Source organism: Cariama cristata, unplaced genomic scaffold, assembly GCF_000690535.1.
Source record: "Cariama cristata isolate BGI_N322 unplaced genomic scaffold, ASM69053v1 scaffold12713, whole genome shotgun sequence".
NCBI lineage: Eukaryota > Metazoa > Chordata > Aves > Cariamiformes > Cariamidae > Cariama > Cariama cristata.
The window spans coordinates 85597-103932 of record NW_009609053.1 but is presented as its reverse complement, the minus strand read 5'-3'; the positions used below and the strand labels follow the sequence as shown (position 1 = coordinate 103932).

Below are 18336 nucleotides of genomic sequence, written 5' to 3'. Positions count from 1 at the left end.
CAATAGAGAAGAGCACTGTTCATACTCCATTATAAGCTGCTGGCTGACAAGCTGACTGCATTATCATCTGGCTCCCAGCAAGCCAGACATTTCTGTTCATGCACAGGAGCCAGAGTAAGGACAGCACTCTAGCAAAAGCTATTGATTGCACTGTGGGCAAAACAAGTATTAACACAAACATTCATATTCCCCTAAGGGATTAACAGCTCTTCCCTGAACTGGCACAGGCATTTGATATCTAAGCAGGCATAAACTAAAACATATGCTTAAAAAACTGCTGTTGGAGGAATTCTGAAACAAACCAAAAACCCTTTCACACCCTTTAGAGAATAATTTTGGACAACTGTTGAGCACAGCTAAAACGTTGGCAGAGTGAAGTGCGCTCTTACCTAAACACACTCGCCCTGTCCCATCCAGTGTCAGTCCCTCAGGGCACTCACAGTGAAATGAACCTCTGCTGTTAATGCATCGCCCATTGGGACAAACCCCCGGGAAAACATCACACTCATTTACATCTGTTGGGGAAACAAAGAGTTGAGTTACATGCTAACTTGAAGGAGACAGCTACAGCTTTATTGAGAATTTAAGCTACGTGAAAGAAAGAAAGAAAGAGGCTTTCATCCATACTGTATTAGGGTCTGAACACTGTTCTGAACAAGCATCTGGCTCAGCCTCAAGGCACTCTTGCAAAATCTTCAAGTCACAGGGCACTAAGATGCAACATTCTCTTCTCTAAGACAAGATGATGGATATGGCCGAGAGAAAGGAAAAACTAAAGGGATTAAATGTATTTTGAAGGAGCAGTTCCATTCTCTTGGTAACATTTTGATATTCTCCAACAAACAGTGTAACAACACTTCCCAACAGTCAGCAACTGTTTATGAAGGCATTCATCTAAGGTCAATATGATTACACCTGACAAAAACAACAACATAATAAATCCCCTTTTATCTCATTTTCAAAGGGAAAAAAAGTGATATCTTCAGTAAGAAGCAAAAACTTCACCTTCACAGGTAACACCCTTCACTCTGGCAAATCCTCTTGAGCAAGCTGTGTCTGGAATCAAGCCAGAAAGATGTATCATTGCTTTAGAATGACAGGAATATAGGAGTAAATAATTTAAAAATAAATGTATCTTCAGAATTCTCTAATAATTTGACTGTATAAGGTGGTGAGTGCTCTAGCATAAATCAAGAAAAATACTGATTCATACATGTTACTTCAAACAAATGAATAGTTGAGGAAATTAAATCTTAGACAATTACTTTCTTTTGTGCTTTCCTTAATGGAGACCAAAATGCTTAGCATCTAATCATATCAATCTCTGCACTCAGATGTAACTGAAAGGTGAATTTCCTGTAAAGCTGCCTGAAGATTTAAAGCTTTAGTGATGCCAGTTATCACCAAAGGCTTTTTTTTTCCACTGCAGCTTAATAAAGGATCTGAGCAATGACATTATTTTAGAATATGCATGTAAAATGTAGCATGATGTAGTGATATGAAAGCTTGCTGAAATTTAACTAGTTAGAGAATAGGTAATTAAATGGCGAAATGTACCAAGTCTGAGCTAATTAGCTCTCTGGATTGATTAGTTTTACCAGTCTAACCTGACCATGCTGCTTCCTGGAGTCCAAAGTAATATCTTTGCTTGGTGCTGCATTGCAGTTACAAGCTCTGTTGGATGCTGTCTGCACCGTGCTTGTTAGATGGGATACATGTGCCCACAGTTATTGTTCCAATTAAAAATGAAAGGCTAAAACATCCTCACTCCGGTTCAGCTGCAACTGCCATTATTCAAACCTCATGGGGAGAACGCGGCACAGTATTTTTTCCACAAACTAGAGCACACAGTTAGCATTCCTTTTGCAGACCTAGCTCTGTAATCTAATAGTAGTACTATTCTGCAATCAATAATTGTATGTAAGCTATGTGTTTGAAAACAGCTGAAAAAAGTGTTAACAGCCCGCAACATAAAAAGCCCTCAAGACTTTTACTAGGTATAGCCCTTTATTATTGCTGTTCTTACTTCCCTACCCCAATGCACAATCCCTGTGGAGATGAAACATACGTAATTATTAAAAGATTTATTCACATGTTATTTCCTGGTAACATCAAAGTTATTAGAATGATCTCTGATGGTAGAGATTACAAGTGACACTAAATAAGACAACGTCACTTCATAAGTTTTTTTGTGTTGTCTGTTTTCTATACAGAAAATTATGAGAATATATGTACTTCCTCTCTTCTCCCAAAAGATGTAAGATATGAGAGCATACCTAATTCACATCGCTCACATGGGCTGCCCCAAGCTGCTCCTAAGGTAGCACAGCATTCAGATTTCAGTGTAGCACCATTGATGTTGACTTCACAGCGACTGTCTTGGACATTAAGCCAGCAAGTCCCTTTCAGGCTATCTGCAGCAGAATAGAAAACAATATGGAATTGTCACAACAAAAAGAGCTGGCATGTCATGTTCACGCTACCAGCAGACAGAGTATCAAGGAGAGCAGGTTCTCTTTTAAAAGAAAATCTTACATCACAGTAATGTGTAAATGTACACATTTTAGTTTAGAAGCAGGGGAAAGGAATAGCACTATCACTAAAAGTGAGCAACAGAGCACACTGCCTGAGGCATTTCATAGTCCAGGTCTCACAGCTAGCAGCAGTCCTCCAGATACCACAGTGGATTTATTTATTTATTTTATTCAGTGACTGATCAGTCTAAAATATACAAGTTACAACAAAAGCAGAGATCACAACCTGGGACTCCCCCTTCCAGCTGACTGCCTGAACCACTAGGTTATGAAATCCAGGTGCTTTTGCCTCTCTCTCACTCAGTGAACCTTCAAGGCTGTCAGGAAGGAAAAAAAGATAAAAATGTGGGGGATAGGAGTGCGCTATATTATTTTAGGGGTCTGGTTCTGTTGGTGCATTAGCTATGCTTTGAACATGCCTGTTAGGTTATACTCCCCTCTCTGCTCCTGAGAGCTCAGCCCCAGCACAGCCAGCTCCTGAATCATAAATTGGATTGCCAGGCTGGGAACCCGGACCAGCTCAGGGCAAACCCATTCCAGTAAGCACCCAGACATGTCAGGCAGCAGCTCCTGACTGCTGCCCAGGCTAGACAGCCACCAAGCAGAGGGGAGATTTTCAGCTGCAAGTGCTCTTTGCTGCCTGAAATCCTCTGAAATTCTCTTTTAGGTACCCAAATCTTCAAGTCTTACAATGTATGCTTTCAGTGCCCAGGCTGTTTTCTAAAATGTCAGATCCTAAATCAGTCACATGCTTTAGAAGTTGTACCTACAGCACCTTTGCTCAGTATCTTTACAATGTTACACCCAAATGGTATAAAATTTCTTGAAACAGACAACAACCTTTGCGATCAAATAGCAAAAGCAGTCTGTAAAGATCTAACCCAGACTGGGAGGTCAGCCTGGGTAGAATTTAAATGCATGTGAGTACTCAGAGTTCAAAGCTAAGCAAGTGGCCCAGATGAATTTAATGAGTTGACTAATGAAAGAGGAATAGGATTTGGCTTTAAGATTTACATACATTAGATGTACAAAAAGCCAGACCATATATTAGGTGCTGTTGATCAGTATTACTAGTACCTCATGTCTAGGAGGAATGTGCTTAAGACAGAATCATTCCAGCTAATTTTTTTCAAGCAACTTTAACTTTTCTACAAAACTGTCACGTTATAAAATCACATAGACCACAGAGAGCACAACCCTTCTTTGGCTAAAATAACAGGAAAAAAATATATAGACGAGTGAAAAAGGCATCTTTTCCATGCCTTGATCAGCCTTTAGCTAACAGTCAAAACTTGGGTTAACATAACAACACCAAAGACGAAACCTGGGCAGTCATTCACTGGGTTGGCTCTTAGCCAGTCATGGGATGGGCATGTCTCTGATCATCATATGTGCCAAATTCAGGGACCAACATGGGCAGAGGGAATATAGGTTCTTTGGCTGCTCTTCTATGCCACATCCAGCTTGCTGCCCCTATATTCATGTCTCAGCTTTATGTTATCAAAATGTAAATGTTTCCATTGCTTTATTCACCAGAAGTTTCTTGAGTTCAGTATTATTTATTTTTAGTAGCAAACTTTACAGGATGGAAAAATCAAATTAGTATCTCAAAAATTATTTAAACTATACAAATTAGCATGTGACTTCCCTCCAACCAGCTGCATCTACATTACCCTGCCAAAGTCTGCTTATCTTTTTCAGGCTATGAGTTAATTTCCTTTATTTTACATAATCTCTCTTGTCCAGACAAAATCTACAATGGGCAGTCACTGTGACTTTTGCTTTGGTGAAAAAGTTATTATCCGTATCAAAGCATTCTTTCTGTTGCTTGCATCTCTTTGATTCTGACTTGAAGAAGAATATATGCATCCTACAAGCAGATGGCAGCCTGCTTACTGTGTACTGTATGAATTCCACAAATCTTGACTAAAACATGCCTAAAAAGCATGTATTAAGTGCGTATTTCAAAAAGCACAAATGGCAGTATCCCTACAGCATGAGCAATTCCCAAAATAGCAATGCAACTCTCATATCACCAACAGATGTATTTCAAAAGCAATTCTACTTTTTCTGGCTAAGAGTGCAGCCTCAATACTGCAAACACTGTTAGTGTGTAAGTAAAATAAATGCAAAATATGTCAACATTTTTGCTGAATGCTTTTATTGTAACTGCTGAATTAACAACCCTCATTTGCTTGAGGTTTGAGCTTAAATTTGAATGCAAATGTTGCGACTTAAATTCTGACTGTAACTGGAGCAAGTAATTTTTTCTCTACCCAGAAAAGCTCACAGAAAGAGACAAATGGCTCACATCCACACCCGACTTCTACAGGTGATATGGATGCAAATGGCTCAAGCCACCTGGTTCTTCAGCCTTGAGGCTGTGCAGACTGAGCAAAGGAACCAGAGGAATCAACAGACTGAAGTCTTCTGACCACAAACCCAGTAAAGAACATGCATCAGCCATACAGCTTCTCCATATAAGATCAGTCTAATGTGCCATACATGACCTGAATCCACAAGACAGTGAAAATCAGCAGTAAGACCAAGTAGTAACAAACACATTAGAGCAATACATTGCAATAATAAAATTAACGGTGATGTTGTGTTAATCCTTTCTTATTCTACTATTGTTGTCATGTGCTTTTACTTAATTTTTTCGCACCATATTTAATTTCAATAACTTTAATCGTCATAATGAAAGAAAGAAAGAAAAACTTACTCTTATAATGTAGGACTGATCCTGTTTCTGACATGGGAGCAAATTTGAAATTAAAGAAAAACTAGAGGGGGGTCAGAATCTGACATTACCTTCAATAATTCTTATGAAGAATACAACACACTCCCAAATCATAACACTATTTTAGCCATATATTTATGTTTTGGCATATGCTTTTCATATCTGATGCTACAGGAATGCTTTACAGGAGCAATCTGCTAAAAAAATTAGGGCAAATACATTCAATATACAAGTCTTTCACTGCAGTGGTAATGGGAAGAAACAACTTGCTCTACTGCAGAGATTTAAAATGGCATACATTCGACAAGAGTATTTGCAAGTTTTTCACATACTAAACTACCTATAACTTCCAACCCCTTACTCACTTTTCAGTAATCCAGTCTGCCCTCCTCTCATCACTACCAATTCCAATGGAAATTTTGCCAAGGTAGAAAAACATACAACTGGGCTCTAACAGTATAAATCTGTATGTCTCACATTAGCTGTACCTCTGACCTTTCTGTCCTAACACACGCTCATCTCTAGTATAGAGAACTCTTCTTGAGATGATTTTGGTCAATGCAAAAAATTAATGATGAGGTTTACAGTATATAGGTGGCTCCTATTCTTCACTTTTTATCTGACTATTCAGGTATTTTCTTTTGTTTACATTTTATGTTACTTATCACTAATATTCAGGCCAAATGGGACCTCACATTGTAGACGTTCCAATGGAAACCATCTGCAAAGTAAACCCAGAACATTGTTATAATTAGGCCCTTAGTGAACTTGTAGTACCTTTGGATGTGAGAACACAACAAGATTAAAAATAGGCAGTACAAAAAAGCATAGATTAGTGTGGTCATAACAAGAAATTAGCACAACGCAAAACAAAGAACAAAAGCAATACTAAGGTTTACTGGCCAGTGATGCTACAAGGAAATCTAAGAGAAGGCTTAGGCACAAAAGTAACATTCACTTAAAGAACATATTAAGGCATAGACAGACTCCATCATTAAATGGAAACTTGAGTCTCTGCATTCAATTTCCTATCTTAAGAAAATCTTGGCAAGGCAAGAAAGTTAAACCAAGAACACCAGACAAATCCATTTTAAAATATTAGCATCATGCAGTTATTAATGACACTCCAATCCAATTCATCCCACATATCCTACAATGACTTCAATTATGTTACATAAGTAAGATGAAACAATGGCAGCTTGTGATCACCTGAGAAATACAGATGTCTCCAATCCTTTGAGTTTTCTTGGAATTCAAGAAAAAAAACATTAATGAATGGCTTCCAAAGCTAATGCCAATGACATCTTGCAGACAACTGCTGCTGCTAGCTCCAGTAAAATCTGTGCAGTGCTCCGCTTTTTTCCAATGCAACAGAATCCTCAAAGGATGCTAACATTATTTATTTACATATATGTATATTTTGTGTGTGTATATATATAAAAACAAGACAATATTCATGTGTCTGCTCCTGGGGTAGGGATTCTGATAAACTCAGATCTGTCTTACTCACCTTTACCAGCTTCCTACAAAAGAGGTAAATTATGAGATTGTGTTGTAATGCAAAAGCCGTTAACATTTCCTTATTGCTAGGAAAGTCAGTCTTCACAGATTATGAAAAATGGCCTGAACCCGAGAAGCCATGTGCTTTCCTATCACTATCTGAGCAGATCTTCCTCCAGGTTTACCTGCTTTCTTGTCTCAGATTCAAAAGTGACCAAAGAACCGGGTGGGCATTTCTGCTTTACAGTTTCTCAACTACCAGACTAATCACCTATAGCTTTACTTACATTGTCCTTCTCCCAGAGGACAAGTTCATTCCTATTAATAATAAAACATCCCCACTCTCTCCCACCAATTGATACCTGCATTTCACCACTTTCACGATAGTCTGGACGTCATCATGAATTAAGTTTCTGTCAGTTTGTTCCTGCTCCCACAGAAACAATCAAACTAGTATGCATTTGTCTACAGAACTAGACATATTGTCTGCTATCATGGGGAATTACCCAAACACATTATTTTCTTGCTTAATTAATCCATATCATCAACATTTTTCAACCTAGTAAGAAAAAGTGAAAATAATAGGAGGAAATGCCCACCAATACATATCAGTCCTGAAGAGTCCAACTTGCTGCCAGGTGAACATTCACAATTGAAAGATCCAAGATTATTCCTGCAGGCACCATTGACACACGGGCTGCTTTCACATTCATTTATATCTACAATCCAGGAACAAAAGACACTGTTAGAACTACAACATGCTTCTGGAAAATATTATACAGTATAAATGCTGCTGTGGACCATGATTTGCCAAGACTGCCTGGTATATTTGCCCCCTACCTCCTCTCAGCATGACATTCAAAAGATACAGGGACAGGCAGGTAGCACGCATGTGCATGTCTACAGGAGCACATATTTTGAAAGTGTTAATTAAATGGTTCTTTTCTACAAAGACAGTAATTTCCAACAACTTGGACTATAAAGTTCTCCAGCATCAATTACGACTGTCCTGTGAGAAAACAAAACTCTTTTTTTCATAGAACGCAATGCATTCCCAGCCACAACATGCAGTGTACAAACAAAGGCCTTATTGTTTCTGTCATTTATGGCTCCATGAGGCTTTGGAAGAATTAAGAAAATCCTGTCAGAAGCAAAATATTACAATGCTGGCTGCAACTCTCTAGTTCTGGAAAGCGTTTAAGAAATAGGAGTTGAAACTGGAATACTGTAAATGGTACTTCCCTCTAACACTTAACTCCTTCTATTTATTACCCCTGTGAGTTTTTTAAGCCTGTTTGCATGTTAAGAATAGGACCGCTACAGACAGCATTATTTGCTGATTTTATTTTTTAAAGTGAAATCAGTTTTCAGATTAAAACAATACTAGCAAATTCTTTCAAAGAACAATTGCAGATGAATATCCACCATTTCTTCCTGAACTCAACCAATTTCATTTTTTGATTTGGGTCCTGAATCAAGCCATACATTCTAATCCAACCAGACAGTTCCTTTGGTGGGCCAGAAATAAAACTGTTTAGTGCTTGCTTATGTTTTCTAGTAGTGCTTGAGGAACAATGTCATAATCATCAACTAAAATAGCCTGATTTAAATTATTTATAAATTAATGCAGGATCTAGTTAAGCACTAGAAACATTAATATCATCAAGAGATCATTTTCAAGACAAACTAAAATATCTTCCTTATTTTTTAGAAGTCATGGAAAAGGTACTGTTTGCTATTTGATATGTTATGATGCCTCAAGCCTTCACTTCAGTAGAGATGTATTCTTTCAGGATCTTCTGGGGTCATAGGATGGAATACGTATTTAAAATACTCACCAAATTATGTATGTATTATTAAAAAAAAAAAAAAAGAAGGAAAAAGAGAGATGGAAAATGCCCAGAAATCTGTAAATTTAGGAAACTGTGACCTCTCTCTTCTTGTCAAAAGGAAGCACTTAATTTAAAAGCCAACTTTCACAGTCCCTTTACTTAATGGAATTACCTACAAAGAGCAAACAGGACTTGTCCTTAAATGCCAGCAAGTTTTTGAATACTGACAGAGCTTTACATTTGTGAAGTCTACTTTTAAACTTGTGGTACTCAACTTACACATTAATCATGCACAGAAGCAGAGATATGAAATCTAGGAGGCCTTATCGGGTCAAGACAGTGTGTTACCTGAACACACTCACACAGTTTCAATGGCTGGCTGTACTGAGCTAATTGCGTTGGCAGTGCCCAAGCTGGTAAACCCCATCCTACTATGGGCTGATAGTCCCATAGGCGTTCAGCAGAGCTTCCATGTTTCTCTGCAAACAGCCTGCTTAGACACAGTTGGTTGTATTGTTGCAGGCTGGGTCCTGAGCCAGCTTACTATGGAGAGTGTATGAGCAGGTACGGCCAGGCCAGGTCTGGCACTGCTCACATACTGATTTGATGTGCTGGGAAGTGCAGTACAGAGGTAATCAAGTAGATCTGGAAAGCCAATTCGTTCTGACAGAACAAGCTCGTAAGTCCCTCTGTATCCAAAATGGTAATCTGGAGGGCTTGCCAACATTCATCTGCTCTGCATCCCTTCTCCTCCCTGTAAATTCATTTCACACTTCATTACCTCCTGTTTTATTATCCAAGGCATGCTCCCTGTCTCCCTTGCCTCCCACTCTCTCCCCATCCAGCAACACCTGGGAGTGGACAGTAGTCTCTGCTGCTTTTGTAGAGAAACCAAGTATCTGGTTCCCACAATTAGAGACAGATCACACTGAGACAAAGAAGTCATCTTAAATACACATTATATGTTGAATAGTTCTCCCTATAGAAATGCTCTTGGAGAAAGATACACTTTTTCGTCCTTTCCATCTGCCATCTTGGTTTCAGCAGTTTGGCTAGCTTTAAAAAAATGAGAAAAATTGAAAAGACAGGACAAATTAACTAAATTTAAGTTATGTATAGTTTCTCCCTGTCAAAGGCATCACTTGTTCACTGTCTTCTAAAGCCCAGGAACAAAGGGACATCTAAGGTAGCTGGCTGACAGCAAATCAAGTAAAGAAATGGTTCTTTATACAACAGGTGGAGAAACTGGAAATCCTTGCCCTACAATGCTGAAAGCTTGCATTAATCAACGGCAGTCTGAACAAGTTCATGGAAGATAAATTCACCAGGTTCATATAACGTAAAGATCCTACTTCTGGTATCAGAAGTGCCTGAACCACAGCTGTTGGGCACTCAGTATTTTTGGAAAATAATGTTGCACTCTCGCTCTGTTGTGGGTCAGAGGGATCTTTGATCAGTCTCTGCATTTATGTCTTTGCTTTTATGCAGATATGGTTGTTTGTCCAGTCACTTGCAAGTGTTCTTCCCTTGAAGTGCTCTTCCCTGCTTTTAGCTAAATTCTCATAAGAGATCAGGCATAATCTGTGCCACAGAACCTATGGGGCTTTTGGACACTACTCTGCACTGAGCACATGCAAAATGAGACTTACAACTTGGTCACATCTGAGCACATTTTCAGACACCATCCTGACACAAGAACTACTCAAGAAATTTCAATTTGCAACAGCATAGAGGAGCAAGAGATTTTTAAAGAAACAGTCACAAGGTTTGCATGTGTCTAAACACATAAATCAACACCTTCTTGGAAATGAACAAAAAGTTTTGGCTGAACTTTTTAAAGGCAAAATTAAAATCCAGTCTGACTCAGACACCCACTGAAGAAAATTACAGGTCAAGTGCTTGAAGTCTGCTGAAGGTATTTATAGCTGAAAACAGGTGATTTTCATGTAAAGTGTCACATGCTTTTAACAGCTGGCAGTCCAGCCACACACAGGTCTGCACATACACAACAAATGTGCAAGAAAAAACACTGTAATAAGCAGATAGTTGCCACTATCCAAAACATCGTTTCAATCATATTCAGAATACAAAAAAATGCATGAAACTTGAAACACTTCACCTTTATAGATGTAATATCAGGCTATCATGCCTATCTTTAATTCTCTCTGACATGTAGCAAGTTAGGTTTACAATCTGTTTTCTTCTAGGAAAACACATCTTGTGTTTTGGGTTTTCAGAGTTAACAAGAAACCCAAACCTAACAAAAAATAGTTGAAGGCCACACCTGAAAGTCAATGTCCCCAAAACGACAACAGAGTGAAGCAGCTCTCTTCCTTTCCATCTGCCATCTTGGTTTCAGCAGTTTGGCTAGCTTTAAAAAAATGAGAAAAATTTGTTCTTCATTCTCTGCCCAAAGACAGTGAAAGGAGAGAAAAAGGCTCTAACTGAACATACGGGTGAGTAAAAATGGGGAAAAACAGAAAGGTGATACATGATTGTCAGAGCTGACCACTTTCTACACAGGGAGAACAGCCTGTCCATTTCAATTCAAAGTCAGATGACCTAGTCTAAATCCTCACTCAAGTGTGCATCAAACACGTTCCTTGGCAAAATAGCTGACTCGATCTGTCAGGTGGCTGTTGTCCACAGGGTATGTTCCCCTGTCACCCTTCCTCCTCTTTTTTCTCCCAGTCTCAGTTTCTATCCTTGTCAAGTGCTAATGCCAGCCCCTCACTGAACCCACAGAGAAGTAGTCACTTTCCATCTTCCGGAATTAGAATGGCAGAAGTTGGTCACCAAGACCAGGGGTGAGGGAAGATGTATCACAGAACCAGACTCCTCCTCATTTCACTATCCCCTGATGCAAGTGCATCTTCTTTCTATGGAGTAGAAAGAAGGAGAGCAGCCTTCACTGAGGATTAGGGTATGAACATCCAGAGGCACTAACTTCTGGTTGTTTCTAAAACAATCTTGTGACTATGCTCTAGGCCTCTAACCCTGAAAAAAAGTTTGTTACTTTCTGCATTTGACAAGCTTCAGCACCATGCTAGGAAAAAAGGGAAAAAAAGAAACAAAAAGAAACAAAACCCAAACCCAACGCTTTTGGGTATTTACAGGTTTATAATACTGCATTGACTACTCCCCAAAACCACCATTCAGGAAAAAAAAAATTAAAGGATGAATGCACTTCAGCATTAGTGCTCTACTGAATAAGGCAAAAAAGTATGCACTTTTTTGCACAATTTAAACAAACTCTAAAAATTGTGTCCATACACTTTCTATAATAATATTAAATGGTAATTTTAACAAGAGTAAGCAAGAAACCAAATTGATTTAAATACTGTTTCATATTTTAAAACAAAAGCCACTATATATGAAAATATTTATCAGGGTTTTTAAAATCTACTGAATAAGGCAAAAAAGTATGCACTTTTTTGCACAATTTAAACAAACTCTAAAAATTGTGTCCATACACTTTCTATAATAATATTAAATGGTAATTTTAACAAGAGTAAGCAAGAAACCAAATTGATTTAAATACTGTTTCATATTTTAAAACAAAAGCCACTATATATGAAAATATTTATCAGGGTTTTTAAAAAAAAAAAAACCACATTTTTTTTCTTAAGTGAAATGAAGGTACATTGTAAATGTCAGAGAAACAAAAACTGAAACAGTCCACTGTACATTCCTGGAAATGAACTTCAAAGCACATCTGGTTTATGTTTCACTAGTTATGTCACTGGAAACACAATCTAAACCACAGAGCTTCTTGTAAAAATCTCAACTTTCACAGATTCTGGAGTCTCAAAAAACTGTCCCACCCCCCATAACAAATTGATAAAAAATTTCAATTGAACTATAAATGAAAACAGTGAAGGATTTTGTTGTTTCTTCACAGTTACTGATGAGAGTTATATTAATTAAAAATATACTGGTGAGTAACAGGCATCAGAGCATTGTCAGAGCACAACACAGAGCTTCTGGCTAGAGAAGTTTTTTACAACTAGTGAACTTGTAACTCCAAACCGAATTACGTACTGTTTCTCTGAAAACAGAATTTGAGCAGAAAAAGATTCATTTATTCCTCCAATGCCAATTCACTCAACATTAGAAACATTGTAATACATTTAATAGGTTTTATGGACAGTTTTATGCCAAACTGCTCCTGACCAGCTAAATTTAAACATCAATCTAATTACGAGATTCAAGATGAAGAGGACAGATCATTCATGACCTATATATGTAAGTTAATGTAGATAACAATACTGAAAGAAACTGAAAATCCTTCCGATTCTGCTGTACAGACAATAAAAAAAGATAAGCATTATAGGGTGGTTACACTAAACTATGTTCAGAAAGGAAATATTCTTACAAACCTGAAGTTTTACTTAATGATTAGTTGTTAGCTTTTTTCCCCCAAATGAGAAAACAGGAATTTTTTTCTTCCATTAACAAAAAGTTTTATTATTTTAAATATTACTGCAGCATTCATGCTCAATCACAAGCTCATTGCTCAGAGTTCAGCAGACGTACAAGATTACAAAATACAGTCAAGAAAAGCACAGTCACTGTTATTCTATGAAGATGGCAAAATATCCTCCTTTTCAGTAACAAGCTAAACCTGATGACCACTACGAAAGGGAGATGAGACAGAGAAAGATCTACATGAATATCTAAAAAGAAGTTAAAAAAATAAAATGAGAGTAAATGCATTAATTAAAATCTCACCAAACTCGCCAAACAAAAACTCAAACAGTCTTAATGAGCCTGAATGATCATCTCAGTAATTATTCTTTCACAATAGAATAGATCTTAATTTACATAACAACCTGCTTAAATAAAGTGTGTGTGCATTTTCTACCTCATGCTCAGGTTGTCTTGAGTTGTAAAATATCTCAGTTTCTGTATTACTACATGACTGTCAGAGGCACTATAACGTGTTAGTTTGAATAAATCATACTGGTTCTTTATTCATGTTTTTAGAATTGATTCATAAACTGATAATTTGGGGAATGCACATAATTCCCTTAGACAAAACCTGAGAGTGGCCATATTCCCTAGAAAAATGCACTAAGCTGGCCATTAAGAGAGGACATGCCTGCCAGCTGGATTTCAGCTAGTATCTTCTCTTCGTATACTTTCCTGTAAATTCTATTTTATTTTAACTGTAACTTTTTTTTGTTACTATGGTTTTGCAGTCAATATCAGCTGGCAATGCTATCTAAAGAAGTCACCCTCTCCTCAATGAACTATTAATTCAAATGAACTAGTAAAGTCATTTCCACTCCAGAATAACTCTCCCTCATGCTCTTCTCCACTTAAACCCTCCTCACAAAAAAACTAAGATAAGGGACTCCCAGATTTGGTTCACTATATCACGATCTCCAAACAACTTCTAGCACAAGAGAAAACACACTGCAATAATAATAAGGATGTCCAGAAGACAGAAAAGATCACTTTTTTCCTATGGCTGTGGTGGCTCAATGCAACCATGAAACTACTTATTTGTTGCCGTTGTTGTAGTCAAATCCTTATTTTGAGTCTTTGTATTAATATTACTACTATTGTTACTATTAAAAAACAAATTTATGTTTTGTATTTGAAAATCTAGATAAAATTTGTTTCAGTAATTTTGGCTAGGTTGTTTGTATTCTGGCATCTCATTCATCTACCTTTTGGTCAGTGCTCTGAAGTTGATCGCCTTTTCACCTTGGTAATGAACATCTCCCTTTACCATACTATTCCAGTTTTTCTGTCTAGAAGATTCCTTAAGAAACATGCCCATTGAGGGCACATGATAAGCTATTTTCATAGTGCACATAAACTAAATGTACAGACAGACCCTGAAGAATAAATTTCACCTGAACACTGTAGATAGATACTAGGCATTAAGACAACTTAGCAGAGAAAGCACTATAAATCCATGAGGCTATAATACAAGAAAAGCCCTACTCTCAACAAATGCTACTAATTTGTAACATACAGGGAAAGCAGAAATTTTAACTTTTAAAAGTGACCTCTGAAACACACATGTACTAAAATATGAAGGAACATAAGTTCTTTTGAACAAGGGTGAAGAGGTGAATGATTTGATACTGCCAGAATTTCAACCATTTCATGGTATATTTTGAATGTAAACACATATTCACTTTCTGAACAGCTGGAGACATTCAAAATACTATTGCCCTCCCATGTTGCTTGCTTCCACTCCTCTGCTCAAAATCGGTAAAGAGCACGAGTGCTCCTCACCTGCTTCAGTGCAAACTTAGCCCATCCAGCATATGCTGCTAAGGAAATGATGTAAGTTAACCTGACTGAACTTACATAGCAAGAATGGTTTACACAGTGCTTCCACTTTCCTTTCTGTATGTTTGTTTAGCTCGGCAGTAACTTCTGTCTGATCAGTAATAACAAGCAGCTGAGGACAATAACATCTTCCACAGCTTCAAACAAATCTGGACGATGACACTGGTTCACATAACAGGTATTCCATAACAAAAGATTACAGCTTCGCCAACACTCACTCAAATGCAAGATTATTTACTATAAAAACTTTCTAATGATAACAAATACTGAGATTTACAGATCTTGGAACGAAATAAAAAATAATGCAAAAGACCAGTAAAATTCTACTACTCTGAATACTAATTAAAAATTGAGACCAAAGTTAATGCTTCTATTTTGACTTTTTTTGTACAGCCTTGCTTAATTTTTTTTATAATTAAAACTTCTCATTAGTTTCTGCTATGTAACATTTTCATTGCTCTAACATCTGTGTTTATTAGCGATATAAGAAAGCAATTTTGACGATACCGTAAAAATAAAGGACAACTTTAGTATCACCAGGCAGTAAAATCCAGATCCTGGAATTCAAACGTCACATAAAGCATCACAAATACCGCAATTTGTTCTAGAATTAACTATCACCACAGACCGAAAGGAAAAAAGAAAGAAGAGACTCTGTGATCAAAACAGACGCACTTCCCTAAATGATGGACTAGCTGTCCGTGCTACATGAACAAAAGCAAGCACATATTGCCCTTTATTCCATCTTAAAAATGTTTTACCTAAGGAAAGGAAAATATTTTCATACAAAAATGGACTGATTACTTTGAAAGAAATTCAATAGCAAGATCCAACACACTAAAAATACTGCAGAGAAATTACAAGAGGAATGCAATGATTTATGCAATATCTTAGTTCTGTCTTTTCCTCTGGTACTCGTCACCACTCTCAATCTTTTGTGATCATTTTGCTTTAATGTTATATAATAAGCAATAAAATTAACATAACTTGCAGATTTTTCACCTTCACATGTGTCTGTCTCAGTGCTGAACACGTAACCCTTTGGACAAGTGCAGCTGTAACTTCCAGGGGTGTTTCGACAGAGCCCATTATCACACAGCAGCCCGTTCACTGAACATTCATCAACGTCTGCAAAAAGATGAGTTAGACATACTGATGAGTGCAAATGCTGTGAGATGCCTTCAGCTCCACAAGTCGCCCCTGTTGCTTTCTACAGCAACAATTAGATTGCCGGATATGCAGTTTTCTACAACAGTGACTGAGCAAGGAAAAATGCCAATTCTTACTTTCAAAAGTCTAATTCATTTTCAGCTTCTTGTTATCAAAAATTCTGTTTTGCTTTTAAAGTTTTCAATTAGTAGGCTCTAAAAATGGTTAGTCTTAAAATAATAAATATGTTTTCCAGGAATGATTTTCGGACCTTTGTCAATTGTATGACTATATCACCATGACAACTTCAAAAAGGTCTATCTGCTTTGAAATCAGCATTTAAGTTTGGGGTTTTTTTTAAACACATAAATAACAGTGTGTTAGATTACTGTTCTAATCCTGTTTTATGGGAAAAAATTGATTTTGTTATCCATGAAGTGAGTATGTGCATTAAAATCTAAATTGTACAGTTCATGCATGGCACACATCTCAAGAGTATACATATGTACCTCCTCTCCAGAGGAGGACTGTATTAAAAAAAACCCCTATGACTAAGACCAGGATATCAAGCACACTGAATAAGAAAAATACATAAATTAACATCAGTCCCCGAACTCCTCTTATACTAACTGCAAATAATGCTAATAAAAAGCAGTCAATCTTCCTCATTGCCCTATTGTTTATTTTTAAAAACAACAAAAAAATATAATTTCAAGCTACTTTAATGCCCATCATATGTCACAAATACTTAAGCTTATAGAAGAGTACTGACAAGATAAGCCATGACAAACCTGACACTTTATCCTGCTTCAGGGTGTCTCCTATATTTTGACTGCATGATTTCCCAAATGCAACTGAAATCTTAAAACAACTAGATTTTTAAAAATAAAGAAGAAAACCAAGAATGCAATATAATTACAGTCTGAAGGCTTTTGGTTTCTCAACTACGTTAGATTTTGCAAGCTATGTTTATAAATTCCTTCAGGATTCAGACAACAAAGTCTAAATTTCCCCAGATGATCAATCCCAGATTTAAGTTCAGCAGCTGTAAAGCTCTTCCAAACTCACCTATCCTTAATCTAAGCTGATCTGATTTTAACTAAGTAAAAGAGGATGGATTTGAAATTTGACAATTTCAAAAGTAAAGACTTTAATTTTGAGCTTGTTGTCATATAATCCTTTAAACCAAACTAGCAGTGTTATGAACATATGACTTCCTTAAGAGTCCCACCAAATAACTTCAGATTTGGACTGTAATCTATTGTGATATGCACTGTGAAAACACAGAACGATATAGCTCATGCTCTAAAAACACTTAAAACTGACTAACATACTGTCTGATGAATACTTTTATTTCCTGGCAGCTCGTAATCTGTATCATTAATTAAAACATTTCAATCCTTTATTTGAGAGTTCATAATTAAATTCTTTTGGGCAAAAATTCTCCTATCTAAGAATAAATGTATCCTTGCAGTCAGCATCCTGTATTTTTATTTAAATCATTAAACAGACATATACCTGTACTAACACTCATATAATTGCAAGTGTAACTAACTAAATAAATTCCGTTGCCATAAAATCCATTTGGAAAATTAATATTATGCGAAGTATTTTAAAAAAACACTGACAGTTTTCTGCAGCAATGCCTTTCCTGACAAAAGGTCATATTTAGGGCCTTTAGAAAACAACTAGCTGTAAAATTCCTTAAGTCAAGAAGATGAAAAGAAACACTTCCATTATTTTGTGTTTCCTTTGCATCACTAGATAAGAATGTTTGGTATTAAAATTATACCACAGTTATATAGTCCAGGCTTTCCCTATCAAAAATAGTGGGGTTTTATTGACCACAAATACCAGTGATAGGTCAGTAAATCTTTACAGGTAGAGACCAGTAATTCCCCAAAATAAACACATGAGATGGTAGGACAATACTTAAGAGTTTCTAATGGTTTCAGATAGATTTCCATTAGCTTTTAATACAAATAAGCTTCAGTCTTCTGCTTAAAATTAAAGGACTGTAACAGGACTATAAGTGCTATTATTGTACAAAGTACTCGTGGCATAATACAGTTTTTTTGGATGTTACAATTCCCGAAAGAATTTCATGTATGACCGTGAATAATAAAATTAACCAGACAGAGAGCGAAATGTATAACACAGGTATCTTCTGTTGGGTATTCCTAAACACTTGCAGAAAATGTATCCAGATACCGCAACAACAGTACAAATCACAATCAGAAGTTTCTGAAGTGAATCATTCCTGTATATTGAT

General features: G+C 36.8%; 1 protein-coding gene across 1 annotated transcript in view; it reads right to left on the bottom strand.

Annotated features, from left to right (window-relative positions):
* Nucleotides 1-389: 389 nt before the first annotated feature.
* The window catches only part of LOC104159484 (fibrillin-2-like), a gene marked incomplete at its 3' end in the record, with an annotated part of 100429 nt that continues 82482 nt past the window's right edge, over nt 390-18336 (bottom strand). The window contains exons 14-16 of the mRNA XM_009697403.1: nt 15918-16043; nt 2277-2414; nt 390-515 (exon numbers count right to left, since the gene is read on the bottom strand). Coding sequence (XP_009695705.1) covers nt 390-515; nt 2277-2414; nt 15918-16043 — 390 coding nt within the window. The remainder of the gene's footprint in view (nt 516-2276; nt 2415-15917; nt 16044-18336) is intronic.